Source organism: Fulmarus glacialis, unplaced genomic scaffold (genome assembly GCF_000690835.1).
Source record: "Fulmarus glacialis isolate BGI_N327 unplaced genomic scaffold, ASM69083v1 scaffold16158, whole genome shotgun sequence".
Classification (NCBI taxonomy): domain Eukaryota; kingdom Metazoa; phylum Chordata; class Aves; order Procellariiformes; family Procellariidae; genus Fulmarus; species Fulmarus glacialis.
In genome coordinates this window covers 13727-39010 of record NW_009226478.1, presented here as the reverse complement: position 1 = coordinate 39010, position 25284 = coordinate 13727, and the positions used below count along the sequence as shown (strand labels likewise).

Genomic DNA, 25284 nt, shown 5'->3' with positions numbered 1-25284 from the left:
TCTCTGAGCCAGTAAAGAAGAGGTTTCCCAGCAACAGCAACATTGCAGAGGTACTATCAGATAAAACATAAAATCACAGCGCTGAGCGCTTGCTATCACCAAGCATCCCCTTGCACTCAGCACAAGATCGAAGGTGTTAGTTCCATTTTCCTGGACAAATTCCCCTGTGATATTTAAATCCCACCTGCAGCTTCACTTTCTCTTAGAGTTCCAGCTCTTGGTTTCCTGCATGCTGTTAAAAAGCTGCGAGTGTCTAGCTGGGGCTAAGGAAAAAGGGAATTGTGTAGGAGATATTTATTCATTTGGATGAGTAAACAAAAGACACTTTTTGAAGTTAAGGTATTATTTGCCTTGGAAATAGCAAATGGCTGTGATCAGCACCTCAATTAACTCGTATGCCTAATGCTGACTCTTCTTCAGGAACGCCCCTCTTTCTTCCTGCTTTACAGTACAGAAAGAAAGGACAAGTGATATGAATATTGTAATGATTATCAGTTTTGAAAGGAGGCTTTTCATTTCAGAGTGTTTGCAGTTGCACTGAATAGCTGCGCCTCTACTGCCACATTTTCCTTTGTCTGTCTTAGCTCTGCGGTCTACTCTGTGCCATGATTTAGCTATTTTCTGACACCAGAGAGCTCAGTTTAGACTGGCAAGCCTCAGAAGCTAAGTGAAAGTGAATCTTGAGCAAAGGGTTAAACTGAGTCTCAGCTGTGGTGTGAACGAGAGAGAAAATTTTCCATCAAAACATGCATTAATTTTCCTGTCATATATATTATATTTTATCCACATTTTGGATGGTCTAATAGGTACTATATGAGCTTTGTTCAAAAGTCACCTCACCGTCTAATTAACATATAAGTCATATTTTAACACCTACAGAATTTTCAAGCATATTCATTTGTGGAAATAAAGTCATATGAACTTTTCAGGTCAAGGAACTGTCACTCGGTACAGATTTGTCCAGTATTTATCACAAACTGAAACATATTTCTGAATGGGCATGGGTGTTCTGTTGTAATAGAAGTGCTAAATAATAATGGTTATACATTTTGCAAGTGCAAATACATGTATGTGCAAATCTAGGTTTTTGCATGCTCTAATAAGGTGGTTTTCAAATTTTGCAGGCACACTTATGGATCTCTGAAAAATCTGACATTTTCAGAATGATAACAACTGTATTACTGAGTTCTAAAATAGTTACTCACCCTTCTTTTAAATGTTTACACACTGAAATATGGTCAAATTATTTTAGATGTATAAAGCTTGTTAAATTAATGGAGTGTAATAAAAAGTTAGTACATATAAAATTTTATAAGATAAAAGCAATTATTTGATTAAAAAGATATAGCAAAATAATCCTGGAACTAGACTATCATGTATTTGCTGTGCATCGTCGTGTTAAAAACTTTCAAAAGGATTACATTGAAGCCAATTAAAAAACCTGAGAAATAGGAGAAATGGATGGATCAACTTTTTTTTAAAGTTAAAGTTTTCTTAATGTTGCCTCAAAAATGCATCCATAGAAAGAAATTAGGAAGTAATTGCTTTTTTCCCTTGGAAAAAACCAACCCAATGAAAACATTTCATGTTTCCTCAAAGTTTTCTTCAAAAATATTGAATGTGGTTGTGATTCTTTAAGAAAAATGTATAGTTTTGTTACTTAAACATAAGAAGTCAAAACAATTCGATATATTGAAGAAGAAATTTTGCAGGGGAACTTTTGTTCTGATATACTAAGTTTTGTTTTATCTTATTGGTTCTGGCCACTTTCTCTGTCCCTGACGAATATACATATCCCTGGGATATGTATATTGCTCTTTTAGTGCTTGCTAGAAGCAAAAAACCAGACAGTATTACTGATTTCTGAATGTCTGATGATCATAAAGGACTGCGGAGAAGGGAAGTTACTTCCTTTGCAGCTGTTTGTAGAATGAAAATGAGAGATGTAGCTATCCTACACCTTTTGCTCAAGACCCCACAGGTTTCATACTACTACTTTTTAAGGCCAGGAGTCATCTTTCAGCAGTGCAGACAAAAGTAAGGGTCAGGTCTCTACTGCTTGAACAGAATCCCAATATAGACAAAAGATGGTGGGGAAAGAGATGGTTACTTGCTGGGAGAGTGAGGGGAAGGGCCGTATCGGCAGAAGTATACAATACAGCAATCTAAAGTTGAGATCATAGAGTGCAATACATGATTTATATCTTATTGAGCATCTGCTCACCTATGCTACTGTCTGCAGTGCCACCGGAATCCTAAATCCACCTATGGTTTAGGGTCCTAGTTAACATTTTGCATAGACCTAATAAGAATTTTATGGTTGCTTAGAGCAAATCTAATGGTCCCTGAAAACTTATTTAATGTGGGGAAGGGAAACAATTGCTTGAAAACAATATTTACCCAAAGGACTAGAATGGCTCATTAGATACATTTGTATGTGGGCTTTTTCACTTTACAGTGCATTATTGAAAATAAATATAAAAATGTAACAGCTCCCCTGGAACCACTTAATCCATCACGTACTTTCTCTGTACAGTTCTGTGGTTTACTGTTGTGAAAGTATAAAAAAGCTCTGCAGTGCAAAATACAATTCTTATTAAGTACTGTTACTGTTTCCAGTAAATCATTTCAATAAATAACTCAAGCTTTTAAGAACGTGAGTTTTTCAAACTGCTGTAAAATTACTACAATATATTTTACACCAACCATTTGCCGGATTTGGTTTTGCTCAAATTAGGCTAATGTTTGTGATATGGCAGAAATGTGGATAACCAACAAAAAACCATTCAGGATGGGAGCAGGGAGCTTACCACTTCACCAAATTAAAATATTTTAAATTTCTTAATAAAGAGATACATAAAGCAACATATTCATTGACTAAAACCGTGCTAAGTTTTTAGTTGGGGCTTCTGTGAGTACGCTCATAGAGTAGCTTGTGAAACAGGCTCTAAAGGCAATGGGTTGGTTATACTAAATATATACCCTGTCTTGTGAGATAGCTGAGAAAGCAGTGGAAAAAAAATAAAAAATATAATCTTTTGCATTAATTCTATTAATCACTGATAAGGGACTAAAAATAATTAATTAGGGGATCATTTTTGAAGCTAGACATCCTGATAATTTTGCAGCCTGATTTTTCCTAGATGCAGAGCACCCATAAATGAAGTTTAGACACAGAAGTCATTCACTATTGTTATAAACAATATCAAAAATAACACAACAAGAGGGCACAAACTGAGCTATTATTCCTTTGGTGTTTGACAACAATTTAAATTTAAGAAAATGAATATTGAAATACCTTACTACTTATGATGAAACATACAGGATACTCATAGAGAACAATGAAATAGTTAAAAAGATGTTGCTCATTGCTGAACACTTATGCTACATTTGATTGTGAAATTGTTAGCTTTTTGGATATTAGGTGCAAAAAAGTGCAAAGAATATTTAGTTAACTGTTACAGTACCACATTACAAAAAGTATTTTCTAGGCCACAAAGGCCACTGCTGATATAATTTATATTAAGATAAATGTATACACAAAATAGTTTTTCAATCTCCACATATATATATCTCTCTGTTTCTATATCAACCTTGCAAAATCATGATGAAAATGATCTAGCTCACAAAATCTCATGATGATAACAATGATGGGAGGAAAAATACCCCACAGAGGAGAGCTTGTTCTCCTATTTAAAAAATTACTCAGCCAGAGCAAAGAGAGGAATGAAATTCTGCAAGGCTGCTCGGTATTTATGGTGATGAAAATACAATTTTGAGCAGGGAGGATCAGTGTTCAGCATTACCAACCCTCTCTGGTAAAAACTATTTCTGTCTAGAGGCCATGAATAACAACCTGGAACAGACATTAAAAAACTTGGGCTGGAGCCTTTTTTTTTTCCTTTTTTTTTCTTTAAATTTGTAAAGAATGTCTGAAAGCTTTATTTGTTTGTTTGTTTGCTTGCTGTGTTTGTAGGCACAGAAGGCAAGGTATAAAACCTGACTCCTTTTTTGCCTTAGAAACACCTGTATGTTAAGACCAGCCTTCCTAACTTTCCTGGTGCAGTTAAGACACTTCAAGGCATATTTGACTGTCTTAGAGATTAGTTAGCGGAATGGAGGGACTGGAGCTTCATAAACATATTCTGTGGTCAACCAGGCCAAACTAACCAAGCCAAAACTGTTCTTCAGAAGTCTGTCTAACCTGCCTTTTCCCTTCATAACTAGACTAATTCCCACAAATTCTTCCATTATCGTAACAGAATCTTCCGTTGCCATTTTTCTCATGTATGACACTTTTCTTCTGTAAAAACGTTTGTTTTGGAAAATACTATCTTCTCAGTTTTCTTTATACATTACAAAGATACAAAAAGAGCCACCACCCCCTCTTTTTTCTAGTTGCAGTTCAGCTTTCAAAATCTCAGGCCCAATCATGCAGTCTTTGCCATGCTCTTCATAGAAAGAAAAAAAAAAAAAAGAAAAAAGAAAAAAGAAAATAACTGTCTGATTGAGGTAAACTGCAGTGCTAAAAAGAGCTAAATCCACAAAATAATATGTAGTTCTCTTCCAATTTTTAAAACAGCTCACTTGAGCCAATACTTTTTTGCATTTGCTGTCACTGTGTATTCTAATAAATGAATTCACTAGTTTATAAAATTGTTACATTTCGATTTCTCTCTTTGTATATTGACACAAAACATATCTCAAATTCATATTTGGCATATAATTCTAAAGGCATCCAACCAGGGACCAGAAACTACTCCACGTGAGCTATTCGCTCAGTCAAAATAACTTCAGAGAAATCAATACTAAGTCAAGAATCAGAAAAATGTTCTGTGTAACTGCAGTTTTTGGTCGATTTTTTGAACAGCTAAAATACATTAAACAAACTCCTCTACTTCAGAGCATTCTCTCGCCTATGGTTTGACCTGCATAAAGACAGAATAAGGACCGCATGATGCCAGCAGCAAACGGGCTATTTCGAAGAGCCTGGATGCACCTCATCAGGAGACACCTACATCTCCGTGGAGCTATGTCAGTTTCCACACAACTCATTGAAGACATATTTACTTTCCACAACGATACCCGTACATGTGCTGTTCAGTGCCATGCAGAGACATCCGAGCCAGCTCTTCATCAGCCGCTGGGTAGCTGAAGCAAAACAGCCGCTGAGTACAGCCACCTGCCTGGGTACACGTGCCTGGTTGTTTTGCTGGACAGACTAACAGGTTCCTGTAGGAGCAGCGGGCGTCTTGATTGCTGGAAGAGTATAACTGCATAGATCCAGTTGTGAATCCTGTTCCATAAAGGCTGAACTAAAACCCAGTGAAGCCAGTAGAGTCCTTCTCATCAGCTTCAGTGGGCTTTTGATCAGCCCTTCCTCCCTGCCCAAGGAATGAACTGACTTTCCAAACACTCAAAACGTGACAACAGTTGTTTTTTCATGCAATATTCAGTTTGAACTGTTATCTTGAGAAGTCATACAGGATTTAGTGCAATTTAGAAGAAATTTACTACTATTTGCTCTCCCTCAAAAGAATTAGGCATTAAAAGCTGCAGTGGTTTTGAATTGCTTAAGGGATTTTTTTTCTGATTTCTTTGTCTATGCAAAGATATGTCATATCAAAACACTGCTTGGATATGACACTGGATATATGCCACCGAGAAAACAGGTGAATGAATTTCTATGAGGGAGGGTTATATTTGGCTCAAGTCAACTTCATTCATACATTAAGAAATTATTATAAACTGTAATATAAGACTTAGAATAGGAAAAATGTATTTCAATAAAAAAATATGGATACAGTTCATCTGCGGAAGCCAAACCTTCTATTTATGTAGATGTGAGCTACAAGGGAGCTTTGGACACTGAACACGATGAATCCACACTTGTTCCCTAGGGCGTAAGCGGTGGTTTTGGTGATGAACAAGATCCCTGGCTATCAAAACTGGTTGCTCTGCCAGGTAACTGCAAGAGAAGTGTTAGTTTTACAAACGTCATCATATCTGGCCATGCATCACACTGATTTCAGAGGATGAGAGACTCTCTCAAAGAAGAACCCGAATCACATCTAGACCCTTTCTGGATCAAAGTCTCCGGCAGAACTAATAATGGAAAGAAAATTCCTAAAGCGAGCTCCTAAAAATGCCTCTGACTCCTTCCACAGGAGTGAGTTTATTTCACCAATCAGGGGTGGTACATAATCCAGAGGAAGCCATGAACCTCTGAAAAGAGGCTTCTCTGCTGCACTGACTCAGTTTCCCTACCCTCACACTTTAGGTGTTTTACCGAAGCCTTGCTGTTGGGCTTTTTCTACCTGTCACTGGAGACGCTGTGCAGCCATGTGCTACACAGTGGGAAAAACAAACGGCCCATGATGCCTCAGACAGCAACTCATTCTTTTACAGAGATTGGGTTTGGGGAGGGCCAAACAGTGGGTCCTCTGTGTCCCAAAGCAGGGCCTGCTACTTCTTGAGGCTTCAATATGAATCTTTCTGAACCCAAAGCTGTGAGCATTTTGTATACAGAAAACCAGTAAGATGTGGCCACAGCGGGTTGAAGAGGGGGTCCAAGCCCAGGGACTTGTAAATATAATCACCCATGCATTTGAATAAGCTTCCGATAAGTGTCTGTTTGAGTAACTCTGGAGGTAGCTGCTGTTATGTTGCCTCAACTTAGCCCAATTAGCAGGCCATTTCAGATTAATGTTTTAGCAACATAACTGTTCATGCTAAAGATTTTTTAATAGGAAATGATTGCTTTTGAAATACTTGCAAAAGATCTTTTCTAAGTGGATGTAGGCTCCTTATCATAATCTCTGGAAATTTCAACTGTCTTAACTGTTTAATGGTACAATGCTGTCAGCGCATCATGGAAACTTTTGAAGTGGTGCATTTAAGTAATCAATAAATGCAACTAGATTTAGGTTGTGCTAAGGATCTTATAGCTGCTCCATAGATGCTACACTGATTTTGATGATTCTCAGAAACACATAAGTGTGAGAGAGACAAAAACATTCAATATACTGAGAAGGAGAGAATTTCGCTACTTCTTACCTCTACTAGTGGATGCCAGTGAGTTATTGGTTTACGTGGGTAAGCCAACATTTCATTCCAATGATCTCTTCCAAGCCCTTCAGCATCAATTCCTGTCCGACATACCCCAATGACCTCATTGTGCCCTACTCTGAGAATTGCAGAGAGGCAGAATTTTTTTTAATAAAAATAGTTTTAATAACATCTGATGTATAATTCAGTTTACTGGTTTAGTGCAGCACAGAATACATGCCCAAAGTTTTCACATTATTTATCACAGTTATTAGTTTTAGTGGTAGTATAGTAATATTAAGTTCTGTAATGGTAGCATCAAAAACCTCCAACCACTACCAGAGTGCTTCTAGCAGCTATAAAAATAGCAATGAAGACATAACCCTTGCCATTAAAAGGTTACAACCCAAACGGCACAAGGACAGAAAAAGATGATAATACACCAAATGATCTAGAAGGAAAACACACTTAAATTTTGTGGGAGAGGAAAGTGAAGGAATATAGTGGAGAGTACATTTCCTGCTGCAAATGCTTCAGATGTCATCTCACACTGTATTTCCCAGTTCTAACTCTTGTGGTCATTGGAACGTCAGCCAAAAATGTGAAAGGGAGGGGTATAGCCATAATAGGCTATACCTTAATACTTCATACTCCTGGCAGCGCCATAGAGTTGTCGAGGGACTCCAGAAAGTAATTTGCTGTACCTTGCCTATATGTACCTTACAATAACGTTTCCTAACTTCCTGTTAGCAAATGCTTTGAAAGGAGCAGCTGAAGAGGACTGAAAGTGTGCAAGTTGCTGTGCTCTTCCCCCACTAAGGGCACCGCAGTGCCCCTTTCACATCTGACTGAGAAAGTCTTCCTGACAGAAGTTGGAGGATGATCAGAAATCTGACGGCGAGGAAAAATAATCTGAAGGTTCATGTTACTAAACTGGACTTTCACTGTTTATTTGCCCTGCAGTCTCAAGAGCTCATTACTAATAGCACTTGAAGGAAGCAGACTTGGCTCAGGCTTGATTCTGTCAGTCACTGTCTAGTTTAACCTGCAGTCCTTGAGCTACTCTAAGCAGGAGTATCTTTCTGTCAGTTCTCGGTGAGGACATAGATAATTGAGGCTCAGATGTGTTACCAGTTGAGCGCTGAACCCAAAGGTTACAAAGCTTCTTTATTGAGTCAACCGAAGGAGTAATTATGACTTAATTCAATGAGGTAATTAGCATCTAATTCTTTTTTAGTTATCCAATTTTTCTTTGATTCCAAATACTTGGCATTTAAATAGAAATTAGAGGTGTGAGGGTCTTTTTAAAACTGAGACATACTTGATTTATAAAGCTTTTACATAGACCAGCCACCAGATGGGGACAGAAATGTATGCCAATGCTAGTGGCCCATAAGAAGATTGAGCCATGTTTCTTCCTCATCGCAGTTATTTATAATGCAGATAAAATGGCCTGAGCTCTCAAAGGTATAGAAGCTTTAAGCCTCTTCAGGGAAAGACCTGAAGGCTTTATCTTTTGTGACACTGAACCAATTTGAAAGTTCAGGGAGATAGAAAGCAGTCGCTTGCAACGATCAGGTAACCTCTCACTGAAGTTCAATGTTCAGAAAGCAAACTGTGCTTACCGGTCGTAATCCATCACTGCAATGGAGAGGCTGACCTGGTCCACATTCTCTGGAGGGATATCAAAGATGATGGCCTCATTATAAACAGGATTGAGCGTGTTCTTCTTTGTGGTCGTTTTTCGCTTTTTCAGTCTTCGACCCTCACACATCAGTGACACTTTGACATATGGATCTGTGTAACAGATAATCATGGGCATTTGGACTCAATGTCATTCAAACATGTAGCATAAGAACAATATTTTTTTGTAGGAATGTCATATTGATAAGACAAAAAATTACAAAGATTTTAGTGACCCTGGCAAACACTGCTTTCAATATGCTGTCAATGCAAAGGAAAGGTATAGGCATTCTGAACAGACATACCGACTGCCAGACCAAAGATAGCCAGTAGATCTGAACAGGGCCTATACCGATTCTCCTGCTACTTCCATTTTCACAGCCATGCTAAACCCACAAAACCCGAGGAGTTCCTCTTTGTCCGCTTCCTGAATAGACTCTGCCTTCTTATTTAAAAAAGAAGTAGATTCACCTGATGCGCCAGTTATATCCATTGCTTTGAGATTCCTACATTTGATGACTGTAAATGTCATTCTCCCAGCAGTAGGCAAATAACAGAGGGAAAACATGATCTCACCCAAATCTATGCTTTCCTGAAAAAGAAAAGCAATGATTAGAAATCTGATTGTATTTCCAACAATTCAGTCCAGATCATGCAAAAACTTAGAATTTTTTTTAACATGGAGAGACTTCTTTTGCAGCCTCAGATGCTTTTGAAGAGGTCACAAACAATTTTCAGAAATTATTTCTATAAAATATGGAAAGAGTACCAACAGGATAATATTTTAGTGACAGGATCTAGAATTACTAAAGTGAGAAATTAAACCAAAAGCAGAGCCAAAACTTTCTGGATTCCTGATACATTTGTGTTGAATTCACACCAATGAAAAAGTGCTGAATGTAGAATGTCAAGTTCTGATGTTGAAAAGACTCAGACTCCTTCCTCCCCAATAGAAAGAAATACGGTGGAATATTTAGATCACACACATTTACATGCCTTTTAGCCACTGGAATTTATGTAGGAGATTTATTTCTGCACACATATATGCATATGAAAAGTTTATACTACGTGCTTTGAAAAGATGAATGTGCTTGTAAAAGTTGCTAGCTTTATTGCTCTTACTGTTCTTTGAGGGGTTGTTCTGTTTTAGATAAAAGCAAAGTAAAGGAGTAGCACCTACAACTTTCCTGGCTCAAGGGCAACTTTTTGGAGGATAATATACTCAGAAAGATGAATAAGGTCCATCTTAACAATCCTCACAAAGAGATAGTTTCTACGTTGAGACAATGTGCTGTGAATTTGTGCAATATGACATTGCTATACAGTTCAGATGCTACAACACTTGAGAAATGTAATCTAAGGAAGAGAGGTTCCATCAATTCTTATTTTTTCTTTCCTCACAGTTATGTAATTATCCTAATACCACAAAAGTTTCGTTGTTGAGATGTTAGTTATGTTCTACATTCCTAATTCCTGTTCTTCTAAGATTTTAAAAACACCCCCAAAAAAGCCCAAGGAAAATTGCATATATTTTTAAATATGAGCTTGTAAGGAGCATATAAGGAAGTCACTTCTGTAAGGCAGCCATTCTCAAGCATGCTTATGGGATCTCAAAGGACTTTCTTTGACTGCTACTAAAAAGCTTATTTTTAATATCTGTCAAACCTCCAGCTACCCCAAGAGGACAAATTTGTTTGAGAACTGCTGGATTTATGGTACAGCTGTTCTAGTGTGAGAAGGCAGGAATGATATATTTTAAAATGGTACATTCTGAAATAATGATTGTTGTGTAGAAGACAAATACATTGCTTATAGTTATGAGACAGACTGGGGCTTCTTGTTCACATTTTTCAGGTGCTTATATGAGCAGTTTTATTGACTTCCTTTGGGTTAATGCTCTGTCTAAACTGAAATAGGTACTTCAGATCTTTCTTGAGTAAAGATGGACTTAATCACATGCTTCAGGGTTCGTCGATTTTTTTTTTTTCCCTGCATTGCAGACTCTAGATTGAAGAATGCAGTTTTAGAATAGCTTTAAATTCTCTGTTGCACTGTTAATAAAATATGATTTTTGTGTAGGTTGTTCAATTCACATGTTCAGTCATTTTGCTGGGATTTGTTCCGAGAATTAACAGATTGATGAGCTTGTGAACATGCACTGTGGGCAAATTTCATGCTTATCGGGATTTCAGGATTTCAGATTTCTCAGGATTTCAAAATGGTCTAGCTCATTCGGTCCACACAGGATGAATACAGCTATTTGACATCTCCTTAGCCCAACCCCCCTACTTTGCCACACAGAGCGCAGAATTTTGTGCCACAAAGTACATTAACAAACTCACTTTTCTATTTCAGAAAATATAAATAAAACTTGAACAAATGAAGTGTAATTCTTTTCACTCATTTGTTAAAGTGGCAAGTTCTCTCTGTTATATTTTACAGTTTTTGTCAGATCTGAAATCTGTTTTAAGCACAACTTCTGTTGCTAGCATTACTTTCTGAATTCAGAGTCTGATTGTTGTTCCTCATATCCATATGTGAAAGAGATTTCACTCTTCTGTTTGAAAAGGAAATATAGTTCCCCCATACCCATACTTCAAAGTTTAAGGTGTATGCTGAGGGAGGTGATGAAGATGAGTTGGATCAAAAAACACAGTGGGCAGCTCATAAAAGGGACTAATTCTTCCTTCTTCAGACAGATGACTTGTATAGGCGAATACAGAAAAAATAATTTTTGCAAGATGGGAGTACGAACTTGAGTATTCTATTATTTCTTTTTGAAGAGAAATTGGATAGACAGTCAAAGGTTTGGGTGAGCTCAAATGATAAACAAGAATACAGACAGACAGGACTATTTACCATGACTTAAATACTTTAAAAGAAAGACTGTCTGAAATACTTGCAAAACTCCATATGGTGGTTACTCTGCCCTACTTTTCTGAAGAGCAGAGAAAAGCATCAGTGCTTAACAAAATGGCAATGGTTTGAGGCTTATGCTCCATCCTTTTTCTTTCCTTTCTGAACACCATGCACTGAAGTTATATTGAAAAAGAGCTTGGAAAATCCCCTGCAATCGAACCCAGTAATTTGATCATGCAATGAATAAGATGACTTAATGCAAAAATAAATGTTTGGATAGCAAATGAGGGGAATTTTTTCACTCTGCACAGCAGACTGTCCAAAGGGCAAATGTACTAAAGTTACTGGACCTCTGTAACCTGTGTATTGACTACTCAGTCTAAAGTGGTAAGGGATGGTTTTAGGATTAGGAAAAGGCTCTCTACCACGCCACTGTTTATGCAGGCATTTTCTGACTGCATAACTAGAAAAATGTGGCTTTTATAACTAGAAAAAATGTGGCTTGTGCTGCCCTGAAATGTCTGATTTTCATTTTGTGGAACAAGACTCATGTTGCTCTATGCACTATTTCAATAGATAAATTCTGCAGTAGACTAGAATAGATATTATTTCAAATAAACACTCTTGTCTATATGAAAGACATTTATGAGTCACACATTGTAAGATCAAAGGGCTAGAAATAAAATTAGTAGTTACCTACACTAGTCCGTCACACCATTCAACTCTCCTCCTGGTGGAGAGAACTGGCTGTCCTATATTGCCACCACAGACTAGGAGTTCCCATGGTCCTCAGATCAAGTTCAAATACAAGTCCTTTCAGAATCCTTTGAAACAACTCTGATGTTTTTATCTTTTTAATTTAATTTGGTACTAGTTGTGGCATCTGATGTTTGGTAGACAGTGTCTTTTTGGTTAGTAAGGAATAGAAAGTCCTAGTACTTTTACTCAGTTTCTATTCTGAGTATCTGTCGAGTTTGGTGGTCTTTCTTCATACTTGGGTGAACTGAATACATTTTGTTAGGAGCTCTGGAAGTCAGGGCAACTGGGGTTTAAGATATTAAAAAGTGCATCATTAAAATAAATATTATTTGGAACTCAATCACACAGAGTGAAGCCCAAGACTTATGAACTTTTAAATGTTCTTTTGAAGGATTAACATTAAAATTACACATATATATGATAGCATCAGAGACTGGGTATTGGGTAAAATGTCCACTCCACACCAGCCCCACTTTTTTGTTAACTTGAGCATTACAGGTTCATGAATTTGGAGCTGAAAATACAGGTTCAGACCTAGATAATGAACAAAGTAAAGCTCAGCATTTAAACTTCTCATGGCAGTCTTTGTCTACCACATTGATTATCATGAGTAATATTTTTAAATGCCCTGGATCCTTAAGTATTATTGATTTTAATTGAGGTTTAAAAATAGGATTTAAATTGCTTCAGAATCCCAGTGCTCTAGAAAATTCTTATTTCTCTCCCTTTATAATACACTAGATAATTAAGTTCACACAACTCATCTGAAAGGAACCCTTCAGTACAAGCCAAGGCATAGACTGTCCTCAACAATCATGTCTGCATTTCAGTCCACTTCAAAGAAAACACAACTCAGAAGACACAAGCCTGGACCCAGTGGTTGCCATTCATGCAAATTTTTAACTATGCTTCAGATTGTCTTACATATATCACATATTCAACTGGAATTGCACATTACTTAGGTAACTCCCATGAAATTTTATCTCTTTCCTAGGCCTATTTTGAGTTTTTCTTTTTCTTCTTAAATTAAACTTAGATTTCAATTAACAGCTAGCTTTACAGATGCTTGTAATGATTCCCCCCCACCAACTTCCAATAACAGGTATAGAAAAAACAGCATCGAGCACAGTTGCACTAAAGCAAAAGGAAGCATTTGTTGGTACTGCATATCTCCTCTTTGTTTATTTCCCTTTTGTGTACACAAGCCATCATACAGAACTAAGGAACTGGAACGGTGGTAAGCGCTATACCAGCTTCAGTTATTTTTATGGCTCCCAGTTTACCTCACTATCCAATCCATTTTCTGGTATGGCAATGCTAGAACAAAATAAAACAAAGAAAACACCGACCTCAAATGCGTATGTCAGCTATTCAGATGAACTTGGGGTTTTTTTTAGCTACACTACAGAATACAGGTTTTTCAAATAGCATAATTCTCATCTCACATGGGCAACCACACCTGAATGGACGTACTAATCATTTTTTCCATTAGGTTACCAAGGATCTGTCCACATTTCCTGCTTTATGGGCTCTTGGGAAATCAGTCCAGGGGTTGGCAAAGTCAGATGAAAAAATGGTCCTTATTCTATTATTTTTGTTATCTGACCCCCTTGACACCAGTTTTCTCATTTTCACACTTATGCCTGTAGAAGAAGTAGGAGCATTTCTACAGGGGCTGGGCTCCCTGCTCACAATATGGATAAACAGTGGAGGGATGTGAGGAGAAGTTTGAAGCCCTTGTAGGGGAGCATCGATTAGACTGATCAAGATTTTAGAGCCACTGTTGCAGGGGAAAGCTTTGCTGTTTCTTACTCCTTTTAATTTTCCTAGTTGTTTCCATTAAATTCAATTGAAGAGACAACTTTTAGCTAGGAACCTCCGCAAATTCAGTGAGGAAGTTAGGCACAGATCTTTCCATGTTCAGGGTAGTTTCTTCTCACACACCACCACTCATAATCCTAAACTGAATGGGAAAATTTATTTACTCACAGTGTAAGAACTTGTGTAATCTCCCTCCTATATTCCAAGATCTTCACTGGTTTTTTGAATGAAAAGCTTATAGGGAGCTGATATGAGAAATAAGGTGTCATTTTTTGCATCTTTTTTTTGATCACAAATGAACTCTAGGACATTTTTTTACTGATGGTTGTTTCTTCTTCTTTTCCCTTGGTTTTTGAAGCTTTGCAATTCAAATGAACTCTTAAAAGAACAACTCACTATGGATTCTTACAATAAGCTATGTAAATGTTACTGGAACTAAAAAAAAATATACACTTTTTTTGTGACTTGAGTGGTTAAAATAACAAGTATTTGAACAATTAATGCTGCATTAGAAATGGAATTCCCTAAAAAACATCTTTGTTATTACTTTCGTTATCATTCAGATTATCATAATCCACAGCAATTAATCATTTTAATTCTTAATCACAATTTTAATATCCAGAACTACTTTCCTATTAATTGTAATTTATATGATGTTTTAAAGATTGCATGCGAGAATAGCATAGTGAAAATACAAAGGGGTGGCATGAATTTATTTTGTGCTTGATTCCTAAACAAGTGATTTGCAAATCTTTTTCTCTTCATTTTCCTGCTGTATTTTGAGTAAGCACCTGTACTAAGTAATAATACTTTTCTAGATATCAAAGAAGTTATTCAGGCATTTACATGCCTAGACTTTTAGCCGCTTCCTTTAGTCACACTGAAAATTTCTTTTCTGTACAGTATGCAAATTGAAAAAAAAATTGGCAGAATTAGAACTTTGGAGTACTTGAATACACAGGAAGATAATTCCCCCAAAGGACAGATTTCTCTCTCTCTCTTTTTCTTGTTCCGTTTAGAAACATTTTTTATATATATTCCTGCTTTCCAATAAAAAATACTGACCTCAAGCTTCAAGAATCAGGGATAAAATAAAACATAATGATAAATGTTGGGGGTTGCATGGAAAGAAAAGAAGACAACCTGTCCCTTCAGACAGTTAGTCAAGAATGTATGAAGACATGTATGGGTTTGAGGTATAGATTAAGAGTTAAAAGAATGATAAGAAAGAGCAGTACAGAAATCTACCAGTCTGTCTGTTTTCTCATCTATGCATTTAGAATTTGATGGCATTTATGCTATCACAAAAATTGTCAAAAGTTCCATGAAGCTTGAATTGGAGAGCTAATTCTGCCACCTCTCAAGGAGAATTTACTATGGAAACCTTGGCCCCACAGCTAATATTTATTTTCCTCTCCTGTTATTCTTTGCATATCAAATCCAGCTCTTTTTCTTCCTCCCAGTACCACTTATTGATCGAGCTGTTGTCCTGGGAAATGAATCAATGAGGTTTGTGTTTGTTCTTGCCTCTGCAGAAGGCAGTATGGAAGCAGTGGGGCCTGTTACTCTATAATGACTGTGTCTTCAGCTTGAGGAGGCCTAATGCTTGTTTTAGCCTGACATCCTGATTGCTCTGGGTAAGCGTAGCTGCTGATTGCAGTCCTGATTGCAAAGAGAGGACTCCCTGAGATAGCACGCTGGGTCCAACAGGCTGAGTGCTCTCAATAGCAACCCAGGAAGCCTCCTGGGTGCTTCTTTTGTCACTCCCTCTGTACATAACCATCTGTCTTGTGCACCAGGGGGGTAGTTTCATCTTGCCAGGCAGCAAGCAAGCCCATTTCTGCTTCAGAACAGCTGAGAACAGAGGTACTTCTGTGAACTAACTGTGGCATCTACCGGCACGTGAATGAAACAAAATGTATGCAGCTTCCAACACAAAGATGCTCTTCTAAAGCAGCAATGCATTGACTGCAAAGAGATTATTTGCAGTGAGAAACCCAGAGAGCACTTAGGGCACAGATCAGTCAAGCCGTGCACCTTAGCATAGGTACCATGGTACCACCTGGACGCAGAGATACTAACTTCCCTTGAGGAAACCATATTCTTTGTTCATCTAATATTTCTTACTTTTAAGGTAGACTGAAAGTAGCAGTTTGCCTCTAGAAAAGCAGAATATTCAAATAATTTATTGTTTCAAATGAAAAGAAACATTCAATAACAATAGAAACCTCCCCTGCATTCAGTAACTGGACAGAAACCTACACTTTCTCCATTGTCTTTTCTAGTTATTATCGCCTAGAACTAAAGCAATCCCAAACCTAAACGAAAAACCTCAACACATTTCCTGTAAAGACTGACCCAGGGTATTCGCTCATGTACTCAGCAGCAGATCATCATGTGAATCCTTTGTGTCACCAGTCCTGATTAGAATTGACAAGTGCCAGCTATTTTTGGCTTTAAAGGGGCTGTTGCCACTAACAGAGATCATAAATGTTTCTATATTGACAAGCCTTTACTTTTTCACGTATGTTTAATATTGTGTTAAAGCTTTTATGTACATTTCCAGAAACACTAATAGTCTAAGTCCATTCTGATGAGGATGGCTAACTGTAGAGCATAGTCCCCTACTTTGCTGATGATAAAACATTTCCTGATAGTGCTACTCTTTGAACACTAAGAAATAGGACAATCCTTATAATGTGGCCTCAAAGTTTGACTACCATAGGACAAATCTTTGCCAGCTCTATACCACTATTGCCTTACTCAAAGTAATGTGCCAATTTTTGTCCACCCACAAAATAGCGAACTATGGAGAAAACTAAGCAAAGACAATGCCTGCATCTGCTCTGGGTGAACTGCAGAGGTGGGCTTCATTCTTGTTTGATCAGCAAGTCAGAAGAAACTCTTCCCATAACAGAGGCCAACAGCTAGCAGGATTACCTGGGTGACATCCTACTCTGGCAAGAGTTTGAGATTGATCTACTGAGACAAATGTTACTGTCCCATTTATTAAAAAAAGGTATCTAAGCACTTCTGTCTTTTCCAGCAATGCTTTTCCAGCAATGCTATTCCAAGTGCTTTAGAAACAGCAATCACACATCATGTGCATCACATGAAGTCTGTGTCCTTACAAAACCTTCTTTTATATCCCACTTCACGAATGAGAAAACTGCAGCACTGAAATGCCTTGTGTTGGAAAACTAAATAATAATCAAGCTCCATCCATCTACATGAGATAATTCAAGAGGCTACAAATATATGACAGCTCCATGACTAAGATCCCCAAGAGACTACTACTGTGCTGGAAATGGCTTTCATCTAAATTCTGAGCCCTATTTTTTTTTTTCCCCAGTAGCATAGTTTCCTATAATTGGTTATACTAACAGAGTTCACAGAATACCTTTGGAAAGAAAATGTTTCTGACAGTCACTTGCCAATTTTTTTAGGCAACGATGTTAGAGGCAGAGATTTCCAAAGCAATCAATCATTTTAAAAAGTATAATAGGAAGTTAATAAACTTTTACATCCAGAAAGTGTTAGATCACAAGAGGTGGTCTTTTTGCCTAAACAATTTTACAACACTAAATATTTGCACTTAAGTGCTTGTTAGCAATTCCAATAAAGGAGTTTTCTTTTTTTTAAAGTATGTGGTATATTTTGATAGTAACAAAACCTCAGAAATGTATGCAAAAATCATAAGCACGTTACAAAAACAGAAGCTAGATATGTTGATTAAACAATCCATTTGATATTATTTGTTCGCCTCTGATGTTATGAATTAATTTCCTAAAGTGTATTAAGAATTACAGTATTCCAATATACTGAACAACCTTCACAGGTGGTCCAAAGCTGCCTCTTGAGTTTTTCTTTTTTTTAATTAATCAAAAAAACAGAAGTAAATGATGGATTATTTATTGCAAATTCAATCACCCATGTATAAGCAAAATTTGGGGATATTAATATCATCAGATATCTAGGATACTTCTTCTCCACAACCGATTTTACATCAAATTTACCTTGATAATTTGACATTAAGAAATGAAAATGCTTCAGCACTTACAACAGGTATATGCCTCATATTATACAATAGCTGCAGGTTTTCAACATAACATATAACAGAGAAACAATGATATGAATGAAAAATTAAAGGAACAAAATACAAACTACAAAAGATGAATAAATATCAACAGTTGAAAATCATAAGAATAAAAATAAGCAAGTGGGGAGGCCAATCCTGCACTTGTATAAAATAGTTTCAAATTACTATTATGAGCAAAAAAAAAAAGTATTAAAACTGTGGATTCCCACAGAGTCATTGGTTTTATGGCCAAAAGCACTCAGTGCAACCATCCAGTCTGATTTTCCCCAGACTGTGTATTTTCTGTACCAAATAAAAACTCTTTATGGATGTGCAAGCAAATCTTTTAAAAATTATGTTAACTACTGACAGAGAGTTTTTGCATAGCAGAGAATCTCCTGATCTTCTGTGGTAACTTCCTTCACTGATAAAATGTTGCAGCTCATTTCCTTGGTAAATCTGTCTAGTAGGTGTTCAACCCCGAGGCTGCAGAGCCTTGTGTCATAAAAATAGGTTCTTTCCAAACAGGTAACAGGAATGAATTTTACCCTCACCCTACCTCCTGAACAGAAAATTCTTGACTATGGAAGAGATGTAAAACACTCAAAGCTGAGGAGAGGCTACTTCTGCTGTGTGAGTTTTGGACCAATCCTTTTATCTATCACTTCTACCATTTTCTACCACCTACCATGAGCAAACCACTGGGTGTAGGAAGCACGTCTAAACAAAAGGCTGAAAAATTTTGCAGAACGTACAACAAAACAGAGCAGAGGTGAAGAAGGAAAAGCATGAGAGAAATATATCTGCAGAATGGCATCTTGATTCCTATGCTCTGCTGTGTAAGTAAGGACCTTCCCACTGAGAGTTTGTTTTTTAAAGATTTTTTTATGAACACCAAAGCATGCTTGTCTGGAGTACGGTTATTTTACACTAATTGTAGAACCAGGTGGATCTTTTTTTTCAAGGCTTAATCCAAGTCCGATTGATTCTGGCAAGCATTAGTTAGTTATTTAATTGCTAGTTAGTGACTTTGGTAAACTTTAGATCTGGTGTTTAAGACTGTAATTCCCCATTGATTAACATCTTATGCACTGTTTATTCCCGTGCAGGATTGGCTCCCTCATCTTACAGTTTCTGAAATGGTAGAATTAGAAACCTTTATTACTAATCAATTTTAATCTACATGAAACAGGTGAAGTAAAACACAAGGCAGCACACTGCACATATAGTAACACGACATCTTATAGGAGGGTTTCGTTTTGCCAGCAAAAATCAATTCAATCAGTTTCTTACACAATTTTCTGAGATTAGTGTAAGGCTTGTGAAAACTGATGCAGTCACCCAATGCTAGAAGATATATCAATTTTATATGTTTATTGTTAATGGTTTAAGTGGAGACAACTTATTCATACAAATGGAATACTGTAAACTATACTGGCTGAAAGGCTGAAATCCAAAAACTTCAGGCTTTGTCTTAAACTTCATACATAGTAAAACACCGGCAGAGTGAATTAAGCACTGTAACTGCACGTACTAACCCTTAGTGAGGAAGAAAACTTGAATTAGAATTCAGCGCCAAGATTAGCAACCATTTTCATCCAGATGTATATTAGCACCTCTCCCAACTGCATAATTTGGTATGGCATTTCAATCTGCTTAAAACCAGTGATGAACAGTCCAGGGATTCTAATTTGCTGAAACCATTCTAGTTAGCAGATAAAAATCTCACACATACGCCTGTTGCAAAGGACCAGTGAGCATTTAAATCATTACTGAAGTATTAAAGATAATATCAAAGCTAGAAGAAATCTAAAAAATTGTTACTGGGCTATTATTCCAAGACCTTAAACACAGATTCAATTTTAAGCTTGAGAACACAGTTCTTAAATTTATCTGAAATCTGAGCTTGATCAAACTAAGCATACGCAGATGCGGTTTTCTGGAGGTGTGCCGGAGGCTGTTCAGACCAGCTTGGTAGACCCAGCAGTTACAATAAATAGCTGTTTTTGTGAATTCACATTCAAAACCTGTCTCCACTATACTCCACTCCCTAATATTTCTCCTTTCTTAGGAACACAGTGCTCAAACTGATGAGGAAACACCGATCCTCTTTGTCCTTCTAGCCATGATGACCTAGACTTCCCTGTCTAGCAGGTATGAACAGCATGAAAACATTTGGGAAAAGAGGCATGGGAAGTCTCCAGCTCTGCTGAAGGGATGGTATGAAGCTTCTGCCACTGAAGCAGCGCCTACTACTGCTCTGCCCGTTGTTCATCCCCACTGTGGAAGTCCACCCCATGCTCAAACCTAGGGATGCCTCAGACTGTTTTGGATATCTCCACAGAACAAGGCATGGGAAAACTTGTATATAAATAGCATAGTAATTAAATAAACCAAAACCAACCAATCAAAAAAAAAAAAACCCACAACCCACCATTTAATTTTTTTCCCCCCCTCAAATTCCAGACAGGGAAGATGAGTTTGGATTTCAAGGTTAATAAAGACAATGTTTGGAGACTGGTGGTTTTCCCACTGGCAGTCTGTCATCCATCCTGTCATCCATGCATGGGCCTCCTTATCTTGCTTGCAACAATAAACAAATAATTCATATTTCCTAACTCTACTTGCTTGTGCCTCTTGCGTTTTGCTAGTAACCAGCAGCAACACAGATATATCTACTGGGGACCCTAAGCGCAGGGCAGCCAGCAAAGAACATTTTAGACTTCAAGCATTTTTAGCCTCTCTCTCTTCCTTCACAAGATTCCCAACCTACAAAAATCTGCTAACAAGAGCAGGACAGGCCCTGTTCCTTAATAGATGGCCATTTTGAAGAACAGGGTATTTTGCTAACAGGAAAACGTTAATTATTCTTGTTAAGCAGTGACTTCCATGATGTACCATTTAATTAATAAACCTAATTTATATTTGCACAGCGAGCCATAAGGGTGACAGTATGTTTCCAGAAGACTTTTTAGTAATTAAATTTTATAGCTTCCTAAGCATCTTATTCCCTATGCTCAAAGGAAAATATTGACAACTTTTTTTTTTCTTCCAGACTCTGCTGATAAACAGGATACTCTGCCACAAACTACAAGAGAAATGAAAATATCACATTAATGCTTTTGGAACACATTACTTACTGTGGTGGCACAGTGGATGTCTTTCCATACATTGGCTTCCCTGGAGAGATCTGAGACTTCAAAAAGGTTATCAAGAATAACTTCCCCAATCATGTCATGTCTAGAAAATCTGTCAAAATCATAAACACTGAAATGCAATTTCCTGTTGCTGAGTTGATCATAGGCTACAGGAAACTGAAAGGTTTCATCAAAGACAGGATTTAATGTCTTTCTGTGAACTCGTGTCTGAAACTTCTTTTTCCTATCCGGAAGCAGATAAATCTTAACGTAGGGGTCGGATGTTCCTGTGAAGTCTTTAGCAGGCAGATCTAAGGCTTTGACAATTGTGACAGCCAAAAGTTCATTCTCATAATCATACCGGAGAGTGAAATTAAGTTTTCCACAGGTTTTCACATCTTCTTGTTGCCCATCAGAATCCACAGACTTCTGTTTGTAGAGTTCCGGTTTTATCCTCCCAATGCTCGTTGTTGTCTCTCCCCTTTGCAAAACCGGATCTGTCCCCATGTTAAAATCAACACTGGACACTTGCATCTGCCTTGGCAAGTGTCTCCTGAAAGAATTGTGCCTGCACACATACACATACACACACACAAAACGAGCCATGGTTATCTCCAGGAAAAGACGTGGCTGTTACTAAGTAGAAAATACAAGAAGACGAAATTAGTAAGGGTTCCTCTCTTTAAAATAATTTAAAAATAATCCCCCCCATATGTTTTGCAAGTGTTAAAACATACTTGAGAGGAAATGATCATCCAGGACGAACTTCTTGGCCCGAGAGACACTCAGTGTCCTGGCAATACATATATTTATAACCTTGTTTTCAGGCTATGCACCTGGAACTGAATTCCAGTTCTTTCACAGAACAAGTTGACAGTTCCAACATTGCTTGATCTTACGTGCTAAGGCCTGAGTAAACCATAGTCAGGTAGAAAAAAAATCACTTGCAGAATTGTCATCAGTACTTCCTGGCTTTTGGAGGCACTCCGTGGTGGTTTTCCAATTAAATATTTACCAAGCTTCACACTGATCACTGTGAAAGGCGCCTGAAAAGGCCATGCAGACCTATGTCTGGAGGTTTTCAGCATAGTGCTTTGCCAACCTACAACATTTTATATACACCTGCTTGGTATTTGCTACACTGAGGTACAGGCTGCCTTCTCCAATCATACTGGGAACATTTTGTTCTGGCTGCAATACATTTCAAAGTTTTGGTCAACGTTTTTCTGTAATAGTTTTTTTTCCTTCTGTTCTCACACTCTGCTGTGTAGTGCATTAGAAAGCTGATGTCTGTACTCTGAGCAAAAAACAATATGTTTAAATCCTTGTAATTCTGAATACTGCATAAGTGTATGTATTTATGGGCTTATCTTGACTCATGAATATCAATGGAATTTGTGCTTTTCCTACTAAGACTGAAATCCAACCCCTGGCATGCCATACAGCCTTGCAGTAGTATAAAAACGCTGGTCAAAAAGCTTCATAGAATTAACCATCAGCAGATGCCATTATGACCACACTGTCCAGTTTAATTTTTGGACATTTTCACATTTCCTTGGTACTTCACTACCCCAACAATCTGTACTGGAAAAGCTCACTATCTCCTCCTGTGAGCATACTTAATTGCCATTAAAACCCAATGTAATTGTCAGAATTTCCTCTGCTTTTTGCAATCAATTGCTTATTAATGCCAAATGCAGCCTTGCCTTATTGCTTGGTTTCCCTGTGGTGTTGTGTTCTGAAAACAAGAGGTGTCACAGCTGCGTGTGTCTTTCTTTAAATCAGAAATGCAAATTGTCCATTTGAAAGCAACCAGGACTCATTTCATAGATCTTATTTGTATTTTTTGCTGTAAGTGAAGTGGTTGCAGAAGGCATGAAGCACAAAACTACCGCAGTTCAACTGAGCAGAGATACAAGAGGGTAATCTGCAGCCATTAAATAATAGACAAGAATGTTTCCCTTTTTGGCTGCTTCAGTACTGGTAGGTGCAGGGAGCAGTCCTATTGTAACACAAGAATAGGAGAGGGAGAACTTCATAGCCTAGATTTGAAGTAGGTCCAAAAAATCCAGGTGTTTTGATCTCAAATTTAGATGAACAATACACCCCTCTCATAACGCATTCTACCTTTCTTTTTTTACAGACAGACAAGTTGAAAGATTTTCTTTTCTCTTGAATGTTAAAACTCGCCAAATTCATAGTATACGATGTCTACATTGGAATGCAGTGAGGAGCCAAAAGGCCCTAACTAGTCAGAAAAGTACAAGATTGTCCTCAGGGAGTTTCAGGGCTGTCCTTGTGCCTTTGTCCTCCGAGAAGTCCAGCCTTGTAGGTGTGCTAAACATAGGGAAGGAACTGAACTCCACCCAAAATGTAGTGGCAATAAATGTTTGGGCATGAAGCAATTTAGGCACTAGCTCTCTAGTATCTCTGACTCATAATGAAGTCCAGGAAGACCTATGTTACTGCTACTTCTATCTGTGCTAATGAAACCTGTGCAGGTAGGCCTTCCTGAGTGCTCCTTGCACCTGCAGCTGTAGTACTGAGACGCCCGGGTAATCATGTTCAAACCCTGCCATAGACAAGCAGTGGAGAAAACTGCCTATGCAGGGGAAACAGTGAAGCTGGCTGTATGGCATTTCCAGTTTGAGTGAAAACAGATACAAGGCAAATTCTCTTTTCCTCAACTTCTCTTGCATTTATGAAGATCTGGGTTAATACTTGTAAAAGTAACATATAAAAACCCAAATCTATGATTTCTAAGGTACCAACCTTCTTTCAAATTTTCAAACTTTATGCACCTAAGATCCTCTAGTGAACAGTCATTGCTGCGAGATGTCACTAAGTGAAACAGTGCAGCTGTATGGCTGTTCCCCGTGGGAACCAGCAACGCTTTTGCCCCAGTAAGCCAAAGTCCTAATTACATAGTGCCTAGTATCGCTTCTGAGTCACAGCATTTCACCAAGATAGCTAACTGGTCTGTTAATTGTTAAGACGCTTCATTGTTGTCATGGCAACATATTTATCTTCCTTTGTTCTGCAATAACAAAGGAATTAATGACTGTGATAATGAAGTACAAGGATGTCAGGCAACCAGGTTGGGAAAATGCTGCAAAGCTACTAATGTGTGCAAACCCAGGTACTTCAACCTCTACTGGCTCTTACATGTAGCACTCCTATAACAGACATGCCTTCCATAACTTAGAACAAATACGTTTTGAGTGACAGTAAATCTGTACGTAAATCTCTAATGTAGATTGTGCTTGCAGAGGAATAATTATAGTATGAAGCTGATTTCTAACTCAGTAACTCTGCCGTATGTATGACAAAAGAGAAGGATAGGATGCTGATTTATGATATGACTTGAGATTTACGAGGGGTGGCTCTGGTCTAGCTTTCCCAGATGACATTAGACCAATCTTTTGGACCATATCCAGGAATGGACACCAGCACTTGTGGTATTTAGACAGAACAGGCTGCTGTCTCCTCCTTGCAATTACTGAAGTCAACAGACCTGCTTGTTTTTCTTTAACCTTAACATTCCCAAGCACCTCACTTTTGCCTTTGTGCCTCTTGGGAACCGACTTACTTCTTGCAGAGCTGAACGACAAGCTCCTCTCCCACCTAATGCTAAAGAGCAAAGTGCATGTCCCTGGAAAGTACAGGTGAACATTTGAAGAAAGGAATATCATGGAAGCAATAAACTATATTACAGAGTACTTTCACAAAGTACTGGGAAGAGTCGTTCTCAACAACACACAGCAAAATGTTTGTAAATGAACACCACTGATGCAAGACTGCTTCTATCGTAGTTTTCTGGTTAATTGGGATCAAGGACTAAAGAGCCTTTTTTTTTTTTTTTTTTTTTACAAGCAGGTCTTTTCATATTATCGGGAACTA

General features: G+C 37.7%; 1 protein-coding gene across 1 annotated transcript in view; it reads right to left on the bottom strand.

Annotated features, from left to right (window-relative positions):
• Positions 1 to 5896: 5896 nt before the first annotated feature.
• The window catches only part of SYT10 (synaptotagmin X), a gene marked incomplete at its 5' end in the record, with an annotated part of 22357 nt that continues 2969 nt past the window's right edge, over positions 5897 to 25284 (bottom strand). Inside the window, 5 exons of the mRNA XM_009582823.1 lie at positions 5897 to 5968; positions 7057 to 7186; positions 8673 to 8844; positions 9202 to 9322; positions 21388 to 21952. Coding sequence (XP_009581118.1) covers positions 5897 to 5968; positions 7057 to 7186; positions 8673 to 8844; positions 9202 to 9322; positions 21388 to 21952 — 1060 coding nt within the window. The remainder of the gene's footprint in view (positions 5969 to 7056; positions 7187 to 8672; positions 8845 to 9201; positions 9323 to 21387; positions 21953 to 25284) is intronic.